The 13,139-nt window shown below is 37.8% G+C and overlaps 1 protein-coding gene across 1 annotated transcript in view; it reads left to right on the forward strand.

The window, feature by feature from the left end:
* Positions 1–2,138: 2,138 nt before the first annotated feature.
* Positions 2,139–13,139, forward strand: part of LOC127629479 (FRAS1-related extracellular matrix protein 2-like) — a 106,467-nt gene continuing 95,466 nt past the window's right edge. Inside the window, exons 1-2 of the mRNA XM_052106576.1 lie at positions 2,139–7,155; positions 10,232–10,321. Coding sequence (XP_051962536.1) covers positions 2,139–7,155; positions 10,232–10,321 — 5,107 coding nt within the window. The remainder of the gene's footprint in view (positions 7,156–10,231; positions 10,322–13,139) is intronic.

The raw sequence follows: 13,139 nt of genomic DNA on the forward strand, positions 1-13,139 counted from the left end.
GACCAAATGTCCCCCACACATATATTAAAAAATCAAATCACTTACTTTGTGGGGACCAGCAAATGGTCCTTATGAGGATACTTAGTTAATATACTAAATAATGTTTTAATTAAAGTGAAAAATGCAAAGAGGTGTGTGTGTGTGTGTGTGTGTGTGTGTGTGTGTGTGTGTGTGTGTGTGTGTGTGTGTGTATGTGTGAGCGTGTATTTATCACTTTGTGGGGACCAAATGTCCCCATAAGGATAGTAAAACCCGAAATTTTTGACCTTGTGGGGACATTTTGTTGGTCCCCATGAGGAAAACAGCTTGTAAATCATACTAAATTATGTTTTTTGAAAATGTAAAAATGCAGAATGTTTTCTGTGAGGGTTAGGTTTAGGGGTAGGGTTAGGTTTAGGGGATAGAATATAAAGTTTGTACAGTATAAAAACCATTATGTCTATGGAAAGTCCCCATAAAACATGGAAACACAACATGTGTGTGTGTGTGTGTGTGTGTGTGTGTGTGTGTGTGTGTGTGTGTGTGTGTGTGTGTGTGTGTGTGTGTGTGTGTGTGTGTGTGTGAGAGCATTAAGGGGTAGGGATAAGGGTCAGAAAATATTTTGTGTGTGTGGGGCGATGGTGATTTCATTATTTATGCTGCCTAAAGTTTACAAAACGTTTAAACTCTCAGGGATAGTTAGAAATATTATTGACTGCATTTGGTCTAACATGATAATTTTCATATACAGCTGATTTGACACCATTATTATTTAATAAAAGAATGGTGATTTTTTTTTTACTCAGAAGACAATTACTCTTTGTCTACATACTGTATATCAGCAATAATAAACAATTTTAAATGTAGATTCACAGTAGTATTTACAGAATGTTTAGCACTTCAAATGGCTGCTTTACAATCACAATTTGCCATACAAGCATTTGATTGCATTATAATTGCAAAATATGTTGACTTGCTCAAATATAAATATATACAGTAGTTGCCCAGACTGCTGCTGAGTTTATTGTGTTCGCCGCACTCTCTGGCACATGCTCAGTTCTCTCACATCCTTTAGCAGCTGCTCAGAAAGATGTGCATATCTTATCAGTCAATAAAGGCCGTCACATGTGCGGATTTGGTATACAGCTATAGTCCCAAGGAACATTTGACCTAAATAACTGACATTCCTGGTTTTTGAGTTTCATTCTGAGGCATTAATTTGGGATTCTGAGGATCCTGGTTGGAGCATTGCAATGCAAGAATATTTACATGACATGGAATAATTTAATACAAGGATTTCCAAGGGTTTTCTGCCATGGATCCCTAAATATGATACACTTACAGAAGTACCCTTTTCTTAAACATAAATGCAGTTCTATACTTCCATGTATTAAGACCCATTTACTATGTGTGGAAAAATAGTAGGGCAATGTTGCTTAAAAAAAATAAATATTTGGCACAAAAAAATGATGTGCAAAATATTTACGTTCATTAAGTGAATCCATGATTTCCACTTTCACCACCAGAGAGAGCTGGAACAATGCACAGTGGCTGTAAAGGATCTCAGACCACTCACACACAACTTCATCTTGTCTATTTAACATTCCCTCTACACTCTTTTAGCATTATTTGTTTTCTTCATTTTTATTATTGTTAATCTTAAGATTTTTTTCTTTTTTGTATTTTTTTTTTAACCATCAAAGCATATAGCTTTGATATATAGTAAATAGCACCAGGACTACATAAGTAAACCTACGATGAAATAAAGAGTTTTTCATATCTAACGTTAATCCAAATGTAAAATCTGTTTCTTTGAACAAAAGACAGAACACTTTACCCCACAATTCATTCCTTCTGAAGCCATGCTGAACTGTCTCCACTTGTCTCTGAGTGACACAGCGTACGACCAATTAGAGCTCACCGAACGCATTCCACAGTGAATATGAGCCAATCGATTAATAGGGGGCGTGGTCTCCTCGAACGGCTCCGCGAGGCATAAAGTTTATTCCTTAGCGCGAGCTTCTTAGGGAGAGTGCTGCGCCTTTGCGCGGATGCGAATGGGATATTTTGGGATTGCGCGTTAACTTTCTTTTAACTTTTTCACACTTTCTCTTTCTTACCACGGATTTTGAAACTAATCGTTCTGGTTCACATCACAAATGGCTTGGAGAATATCAGAGCAGCGGCAACGCAGTGCTTTTGCGTCTCGTTATCCCTTGTTTCTCATTATATTGATTTACAATGCATCCGCACAGGGAATTGAACGTTTGAGATTAACCTACGGATTAAGATCTGAACTTTCAGAGGATGCTATTCTCGTTGCCAATAATGGAATACGCGTTCCCTTTGGCAGATCTGTCTATATTGATCCGATAAACGATCTGGTGATACAAGTTCAACCCGGAGACAAGTGCATCATGACCGTTCTGGATAATGATCCACTGTCACAGAGACCGGGACAGCTGTCCCCTAAAAAGTTTCCTTGTGAATTTGGTCCAAACGATGTTAAATACTCACATTTTGGATCTAGGAGCCCCTCAAAAGACAGAGTGAGACTTCAGCTGAGATATGATACACAGACTGATACGGTCATCATCCCTTTTATGATGGAAGTGGAGGTGATCTTCACACAGCTTGAGATTCTCACCAAACACATGCCTCTGCTTGTGGAGAAGCTGCTTGGGATGAGTAATCCTATTGATCAGAAAATATTGGAATTCACCTATGATAGAAATGCTCATATGTGTAAAATTACATCTCTGGCGAGTGGGAGCTCCTTGCCCAGGTATGGAAAGCTGGTTGATGACGGTAAATTAGCAAAAGCTGTAGACTGTGATGAATTTGTCAGGATGAACATACGCTATCAGCATACTTTTGCACATCGCTCTCCAAATCGAGACTATATTCCCATGTATTTAGAATTACAAGACAAAGAGGCGAATGTTCTAAAGCAAGAGTTTTTCCAAATTGTGGTGCTTATAAAAGAGGGCGAGGAAAACACTGCTCCTAAACCGAGTTTTGTTGCGATGATGATGATGGAGGTTGACCAGTTTGTGATGACTGCTATAACCCATGACATGCTTGCGGCCGAGGATATTGAGTCAAATCCTGATGATTTAATATTTAACATCACTTCTCCACTGTCTTTTGAGGAAGGTTACATTGTAAGCACAGACGACAGGAATTTGCCCATCACATCTTTTTATCATGGAGACCTGAAAGACCTGAAAATAGCCTACAAACCTCCCTCTGTGGATTCGGATGCTGAGAGAATTTTTCAAATCGAGTTTGAAGTTGTAGACACTGAGGGGGCTGTATCAGACCCCTTTGCTTTTATGATAGTGGTCAAACCAATGAACACTCTTGCACCGGTTGTGACCCGTAACACTGGGCAGCTGCTCTATGAGGGTCAGTCGAGGTCGCTGTCCAGTTTACAAAACCTACAAATTAGTGATGAAGACAATTTAGACAATGTCCAAATCACGGTTATTAATGGGCTGCGCCATGGCGAGCTTACAGTACTGGGGTCAAGGCAAAAATACTTCACCCCAGCCGATCTTGATATAGGCAGCGTCATCTACCAGCACGATGGCAGTGATACATATAGCGACAACATAATTTTTAGGATGACAGATGGCAAACATGAAGTCGAGTTCCTTTTTCCCATTACTGTGGTGCCAACCGATGATGAGCCGCCTATAATTAATGCCAACACAGGTTTAGTCTTGTTCAAAAACCAAATGATGCCCATTTCATCTTTAATGCTTAGTGCGGCAGACATTGACTCTGAAGATTCAACTATTAAATTCATAATGGTGCCTCCCTACTCTACTGTTGGAGAAGTAATGTTACGTCAATCGGATGCACCTGAGGATCCCTCTACATGGAGGTTCAATGCAGATGATGAAATGTATGAGAAAGTTGTGACAGAATGGTTCCAACAAGACATCACAGAAGGGAAGCTATTTTACAGGCATATTGGACCACATAATACAAAAACCATCATGGATCAGTTTGTTTTCTATGTGCAAGATGACAATGACCCACCAAACCAATCAGGTGAAAATTCATTCATCATCAAAGTTCTTCCCATTGATGATATTCCTCCAGAGCTTTATCCTGGCACCACTCTGCAAGTTACTGTTCACGAGTACCAGCTCACTTTCTTTCGAAAGAAATTATTGCGCTACACTGACTTAGACTCAGAGGATAGGGATTTGAAGTACACCATTACCCAGCCACCCACAGACACAGATGAGAATAGCCCTGGCATTCTGGGAACCATTGTTTTGACTGAAAGCCCCGACTTAGAGATCACAGAGTTCACTCAGGCACAGATTAATCATCACAAGATAGCATACAAGCCTCCTGATCTTGAGCTTGGGATAACACCGCATGTGGTGCAGTTCCATTACAAAGTTGAAGACACGGCTGGAAACAGTATTGATGGAGTGTTCACCATATTTTTGCAGCCTGTTGACAACAAGCCCCCCCAGATCACCAACACTGGTTTCACCGTGCAAGAGCGAGGAGTGCACGTCATTACGCGTGCTGAGTTGGACACCGCAGATGCTGACACTGACAGTGCACAGATACTGTTTACAATAACCCAGCCTCCAAAGCATGGTCAGATCAAGTACACATTAATCGATATGACTAAAGGGAATACATTCAACCTGGATGATATATCTAATGGCAGAATATATTATGTTCACAATGGAGCTGAGTCAACCAGCGATTTCTTCCAACTGGACATCAGTGATGGTGTCCACGTTGTCACAATCACAGTTAAGATCAATGTTAAGCCTATTGATGATGAAGCTCCAACTATCAATCTTCCTGAAGGCACTATCGGTTCTTACATTGATGTTTTGGAGAACGGAGCCACTGAGATCACAACCAATGTCATTCAGGGAAGAGACGAGGACACTGATGACCTCAGACTGACATTTATAGTAGAGGATCCCCCAGTGTTTGGTGAAATATTAGTAAATGGTGTGCCATCCAATAGTTTCACTCAATCAGACATCATTAGTGGCTTGGTGGTATATGCACACACTAGTGGTGAAATAGGCTCGACAACGAAACACGACTTCTTTAATCTGACGCTCACTGATATGTCAGATGAATGGACTGTGGGGGGCAATAAAATCAAAGGAGTTCGAGTACAGGTCACCATTCTACCATTGGACAGTCAGGCCCCTGAAGTCTTTGTTGGCCCCCCATTTAGTGTCATAGAGGGTGAGAAGAACGTAATTGAAATTTTGCACATTAGTGCTAATGACATTGACACCCCTAATGATGACCTTCTTTGCACAATTATCGTGCAGCCCACCTCTGGCTATGTTGAGAATATCTCCCCAGCACCAGGCTCTGAGAAATCCAGATCAGGGATTGCCATTAGTGCTTTCACAATCAAAGACATTAGGGAGAATCACATTTATTATGTGCAAAGTATCCATAAAGGTGTGGAGCCGGTTGAGGACAGGTTTACTTTCAGGTGTTCAGATGGGATAAACTTTTCCGAGAGGCACTTTTTCCCAATCTTGATCATCCCATCCAATGATGAAAAGCCAGAGATACATATGAGAGAGTTTGTTGTTATGGAAGGCATGAACATTGTGATTGACACCCCAATATTAAACGGTGCCGATGCTGATATTCCAGTGGGTGAGCTCACGTTTATTATTTCAAAACCTCCACAACACGGATATATTTTCAATCAGTTAACCTCTGGCACCATTCCTGTGACTAACTTCACTCTTTATCAGATTCGAGAAACTTCGAGTATTTTTTACGAGCATGATGATTCTGAAACCACAGAGGACAGTTTTGAAATTCTTCTTACTGATGGGAAGTTTACAGTGGAGAAAACTGTCCTGATTATGGTAATTTTAGTTGACGATGAAACACCAAGGATGGCAATCAATGATGGTCTCGAAATAGATATCGGAGAAGTGAAAATTATCAACAACAAGGTTTTGAAAGCCACTGATCTTGATACAGAAGACAGCACTCTAACTTATGTCATTCGTTATGGTCCCAATCAAGGATTTTTACAAAAGATAACACCATTTGGAACGCTACAAAACATAACCATTGGAATGAACTTCACACAAAGTGAGGTGGACCAAGATATGATCATGTTCATTCATAATGGACAAGAGGGAGTTCGTGACCTCATTAAATTTGATGTCACTGATGGCATCAATCCCCTGATTGACAGGTACTTCTATGTTACTGTAGGTGGCATAGACATGGTTTTCCCTGATGTGATCAGTAAAGGTGTTTCTCTTAAAGAAGGGGGGCAGGTGACTCTAACAACAGACCTTCTCAGCACCAGTGATCACAACAGCCCTGATGAGCACCTGGTCTTCACCATTACCCGTGCCCCTATGAGAGGCCACCTGGAGTGCACTGATACACCAGGTATGCCCATTATTTCCTTCACTCAGCTTCAGCTTGCTGGTAATAAGATCTACTACATCCATACTTCTGATGACGAGATCAAAATGGACAGCTTTGAGTTTGAGGTGACAGATGGTTACAACCCAGTTTTCCGCACCTTTCGTGTATCAATAACTGATGTAGATAACAAAAAGCCTGTGGTCACCATTCATAGGCTGGTCGTTAATGAAGGTGAAAATAAGTTAATCACTCCTTTTGAGTTGATGGTAGAGGACCGTGATACAGTCGACCAGCTTTTGAAGTTCACAATCACTCAGGTGCCCATACATGGCAAGTTGCTCTTCAACAATACCCGGCCTGTCTCTTCCTTTACCATGCAGGACATGAATGAGAACCTGATCAGCTACAAGCACGATGGGACTGAGTCTGCCTTGGACAGCTTCTCGTTCACCATTACTGATGGAACTCACACCGATTTTTACGTGTTCCCTGATACAATTTATGCAACACGCAAGCCTCAGATGATGAAAATCACAATTCTTTCAGTGGACAATGGAGTTCCTCAAGTTGTAACTAACAAGGGTGGTACAGCTTTGAGAATTCTCCCCACTGGACACTTAGGGTTCCTGATCACCAGTAAAACTTTAAAGGCAGTGGACAGAGATAGCCTTGAAAGAGCAGTGACTTTTAAAATTACTGTGGGTGCAGAGCATGGATACCTCATTGACTTGGGAAAAGGCAATGCCACAATCACCACATTCACTCAAGGTAAGACTTTAATTTCATACAGCGTTAATTGATTTAAAAGTAAATTGATGCACTGATAAGACAATGTGATATGTGTGAGAAAACTGTATTAACATGAAGAATGTGAGAATAATGTATAAACATAAACATGATCCTCTAACATTGCAAATGAAAAATGTGTCAGATGCAGAGATGTATCAGTGTATGCATGATAATGCTGTATTAACGTAAATACTGTGAGGATACTACTGTGTTAACATAAACATGATCTTTTAACATTGCATATGACAGTAAAAATGTACTGGAGGCCTATATAATGTACTTAAATGGATAGTTCATCCAAAGAAATTCTGTCATGATGTATTCACCTTCATGTTGTTTTGAACCCTTATGACTTTCTATTTTCATTGGACCACAAAAAAGTAGATGTTAGAAAGAATGTTAGGGACTGACATTCATTGTATGGTAAAAAGATGCAATGACAAGGAATGGTTACTGACTGCAAAAAAAATATTTTCTTACTGTGTATTTGTTGTAGTCAGTAAAAATCTAAAAATAATTCTTAAAACAAGAAAATATTAATTGAGAAGCAGAATTACATAAGAAATTGAGTCTTGTTTTCAGAGAACCCCCCCCCCCCCCCAAGAATGTTACACTACTTTTGCAGTGTAACATTCTGCCTAACATCTCTTTTTGTGTTCTGTGGAAGAAAGAAAGTCATACAGCATGAGCACTGAAAAAAATAACTAGTAAGATTTACTTAACTGTGTGCAAAAACTTGCAAAATAAAATTAAGTATATCTTAATGGTAAAAAAGTAAAATCTACTTAACTTTATAACAGAGTATTGATTAAAGTGAGTGAGTAAATTTAACTTAAACTTTTTTGTAAAGTCAGTAACTTTTAATTACAATTATGAAATACATGGTGCTTATATAGACAGTAAAATTGAAATACACTTTTTATTAGAACATTGCACATTTTTAATTTTCCTTGTAAACATATGTATAATCATGTACTAAATAACATATGGAAGCCTCCCACAGGGAAACTTAATGCTTGCTATGTAGTCTAAGAGGCAACATAATTCTGCATTACTGTCGATAAAAACAAGATTTAAAGTTGCGCACACAGGCCTCAACACTTGTTGCATAAAACACCATGTTGGTGACAATCATCAGAATATTTGTAATCATAAACAGGTCATTTTGATTAGAAGATATACTTAAGGCTAGACAAAACAAGAAGTTACCAAATGTAAAAAAATTAAAATAAATTAACAATGAAAACATCGACAAACAGTGAAACCATGCAAGCTCATTAATTATTCGAGCCCAGTGTATGCTGGGAACACCAGCTTCAAAAAGTTAAGTAAAATGTATTTATTTTATTTCCCAGTGAAATTTGCTAAAATTAGCAAATAAAAATGACACAGTTTTCTACTTTAGATGACACATTGTGAAAATAACAATCAATCATAAACAATATTTACTTATGAGCTAGAGCATTCATATTTACATGTACATGAATGTAGAATTGAATTAATATTTTCAAGTTCATGCTTAAACTTTTGTGCTATATTTACTTTACCACAAAATTATTATTTTTTTGCAGTAAGGGTGAGTAACTGGTGAGAAAATCTTCATATTTTGAAAATATTCCTTTAAAAATGCTAAGAGCTTTAGGATATTTGAAGATTTTGTGCTATTGTGTGGATATTTGTCCTGAAATCGTAAGAGCCAAACATTGCCTCAAAAGGATGGTGTCAACAACATTTGTAACAAGATGTTTTAGCATTGAATAAGATCAATATAATATAATTCATGGTGCAAAAGTAATTTCCCCCCAGAGTTAGGGAAAGGCAACAGTTATGCTTGTGGTCTGGGGAGTTAAAAGACCTTTCTGAGTAGAGTTGTAAAAACTTGTAAATGTCAAAGCTAGCAGGAGACATGCTCAGCTTGCCACTGTTTCCCTTTTTAAATAGCCTCCTTTTTCGAGATTCTCTTTGAATATTTCAAGGGAATTAACAGTTGGGGGGTGCTGGTGTGGGCTACTACAGTAAATAAAGTTGCTGCTCCCTTGTGGGCATTTGAAAATGATGGGTTTACATTTTTATGAGCTGGCCCCTTTGAAGAGAAATGTTTTGACATCAAATATTGACGATAGGCTAGGCTGTAGATGCAAGACCCTCTCAGAAACCTGAAATACATTCCAAAGTTTAGGCAAAGGAGAGCGTGATGAAGAAATGAATGGATGAGTACCAGCTGGAACCCTGTAGCTCTATTTACATCCTTTCGCTCAGAAGGGAATTGATGTGCCACGGCTTCAGTGCCTCATATTTCTATAACTGTAAATTAAACACTCTCCAATTGATAAAGCTCAGACATAATGCAGTCTGGTGCTGCTGGTGGCCCTCTGTAAAGTATGGAGAAAGTACAGTAGGTGGCAAAATGCCTTTATTTGAAAGTGGGTTGAAATCTGCATCATATAGAAATGTTTGCATCTGAGTATGTCATTCAAAATGAAACATTCATGTGCACATTCTAAAAGCTTATTACTCTGCCCTCTGGAAATTTTGATTCTGATTGGTCGATCGCAGCATTCTGCAGTTGTTGTATAATGAACGCTAAACTGTATAATTGACCATTGTCAACCAATTTTCTTCATAGTTATGCAAGTTTCATGTCTCTCATATCACTCAGCCTTCTCTCACAAAATTAATTTTAATTTAAATCAATATTTTATGTTTATTGATTTGGAAGTAGTCATGTAAAAAGCGGAAGAATTCCAATCAGTTGGTCATTATTTTACATTTCATGAGCTAATTAGCTTAGTTGACTGTTACTGTTTGGCTAATTTATGTGATATTTGATATTTTGATAATGGAGAATGTACAGTCATCCAATTATTATCGCTGACTGGCTGGTTGTACATTATCCCTTACTTATCATATATATTCACTCAGTTACAGACAACTTATAATTTATCTATATTGTAATAATCTATATAAAGCCAATCTATATCACCCCAACTTAGTTAAAGGTCTAATATAGTTTTGAAAAAGTCACACTCATCTGTTTGAATTTTTCCTCCCTCAGCTGACATTGATGACATGCATATTTGCTATGTGATCCGAGACGAAGATAATGCCACAAGTGACATTTTCTACTTTTCCATTGAAGACAGCGGTAGGATATTTCAAACTCTATTTATTATTTATATATATTGTGTTTGCATCATAAATGTGTGCACCTTATCTGCATCATGATTCATCTTTCTTTGTGTGCACACCAATTATATAAATGTAAGTAAGGGTATGACTGTGCAAGAGTAATAACTACAATCCATAGAGGATGGGTTTGCTCCTACTGGGATGTCTTTTGATTGACAAGTTGTCATATTGTGGAGGAAAACTTGAATACCGCTCTGGCTGTGTTTTAATCATTTTATTGCAAAACTGGTTTCTATCTCAAACTGTTATTGATGGGTTCAACGAAACTATCTAATTATAAACCTGCCATATGTACTTAGCCAGTGCTGTAGAAGTCCCAGAATCCATTATTAAGGATTTATAGCTTTGGTGCCAAATAAATTTAGAGCTGATATGGTAGAAACAAGCGCTCCACTTTGAAGATCACTTGTGAGATGAAAACATTCTTCTATATTTAGCAACTATAATATGTCTTGTGAAAAGGGTGACTGTCTGTCTTAATAAATGTTTTTTTTTAGGCTAACTAGGAAATGCAGATACGTTATATGATGTATGGGTTTTGTTTGAACTTCAGATTGATAGATAAGTTTACTTTTTACACAAATCAGCTCCATTTCTTCCATCTTTTATTCTCTTTTATAGCTGTGGTGCTACTGTGGTGCTACTTGTATGGCCTCAAGTGATATGCAAAATGGGATTGCTTGTTTTAATGTGTTTTTGAGGATACTTTAAAGAAATGGTTTTTTATTTACTTACACTAATGTCATATTGAACCTGTATTGTTTGGTTTCTTCTGTGGAAAAAAAATTACATGTTAGAATATCTGACCTGATCTTTTCCATACAATGAAAATGTATGGTGATTTATACTGCCAAGCTTAAGAACATAACATCATGATAAAATTATCATAAAAGTATCCCATCCAAGTTTTTTGCAAACGTATGATGGCTTTGTCATTGTTCACTGATAATCTTCCTCTCTGCCAGAAATCTAATTTGCTCTTTTGTTTAATAAACAAATTGGTACTGTTAGATGTCACGGCAGGTTTGACATCATCAATGCCACACGTTATTGGTCCTCAAGTGGGATTTTAAGAATCGATCTCGATATAATCAAATGAAGATTTTAGTTAGTCAGAAAATCGATATTTTGCACAGACCTAGTAAGAGGCATGAGAGACAACCACCATGTCTGTGAGAGAAATGGGCTCAGTTTCAGTCTTTCTCACACCTCATATATGTAAGTGTCTCTGACTGCACTGAGAAACGGTGTTCTGAGTTTGAACTAATTAAGACGATCTGCTTCGTCTTTATTGAACTGTTGGACATGATATGAATACACAAATAGTTGTATAAAAAAATTTATACAGGGATCAAAAGTATCGATACAATATTGTGAGGAAAAGAATTGCATTATGTCGATATTTGATAGTATAGATTCAACTTTATTGTCATTGTGCAGAGCCAATGAAATGCAGTTGTTTTCACATATCCCAACTAAGCTGGGGTCAGCCATGAAACAGCGCCCCTGGAGTAGATGGGGTCAAGGGCCTTGCTCAAGGGCCCAACAGTGGTATCTTGGCAGTACTGGGGCTTGAACCCCCAACCTTTCGGTCAGTAACCCAGAGCCTTAACTGCTGAGACACCACTGGCCTGCATGGCCTAGTATAGTAGAAGGTATAGGCCTAGAACAGTGAGTTAAATTTCGTAAAAATCTTCTGAATTCAAAAGAGATGGAACTTTAAATATAATTTTGTCCTTTTTTTTTTAGCTTGACAGTATAAATAACAATACAATGTTCTTGTATGGAAAAGTGAAGCACACAAAATCTGCCAAAAATCTCTTTTTGTGTTTCACATAAGAGAGGAAATAATGTGGGGTTGGAACAACATGGGAGTGGTAAATGATGACAATATTTTCATATTTGGGTTTCAGAGTTTTACAGACACTCCTAACAGCATGTTCATTGTTCTCCTACGGCATGGCTATAAAGAAACATGCAGTATGTTGATAGCGCCGTTTCTGTTTTTCCCATGAAAATGAAAAAATAATCATGCTCTCACCTCCCACACTTTGTCTTCTGTAGCCAAAGTCGAAATATTAGATGAAAGCAAAAGTCCTCTAGCACAGCTCTGGGTGAGACACTTACATAGATGTTTTTTTTTTGAAGATGAATGGATAGTAATTTATTTTTTATTCTTGATAGAAAGCTAAATAGACACTATCAAACCCATTCAGAGCTTCTTTGAAGTTTGGACTCTTCCCCAAGTAGGTTCATTTGTCAATCTTTTTCATTATTTAAAAAAAACAGTAGATGAATAAGACTGAGCTGTTTTTATAGATTTTGCATTCACTACTGTGCATGCTAATTAGATTTTTCATTCGCTTAGTCAATTGACCAGCAGAAAGAGCCTGTGTAATAAAGAAGTTGGCACGAGGTGAGTGTGTGCCTTCCGAAGTTTGGCTTGTATACAGTGGGATTCAGCAGAATGTTGTCATTCACTCAGTTTGCTCAGAAGGGATGAAGATGCCCTCATTGTGTTTTGTGGCAGTTGTTTGTTTTTGAAATTAAGTTCTCTCCTTTCTTATTTCACTTTTCTTTTTGTTAAAATATGGTGAGTATGTTAAGAACCGGTTATGTTTGAGACTTCACATGCAACAAAATTATAACCATGTGGTAAAATAAAAAATGTACATTTACCTTTTCGCATTTGACAGATGCTTTTTTCAATGTGATTTAGAGTACAGTGCCTTTATTGCATAATTTTGTTTTTACTTGTTGTGTTTCGTGGGAAT

Source organism: Xyrauchen texanus, chromosome 36 (genome assembly GCF_025860055.1).
Source record: "Xyrauchen texanus isolate HMW12.3.18 chromosome 36, RBS_HiC_50CHRs, whole genome shotgun sequence".
NCBI lineage: Eukaryota > Metazoa > Chordata > Actinopteri > Cypriniformes > Catostomidae > Xyrauchen > Xyrauchen texanus.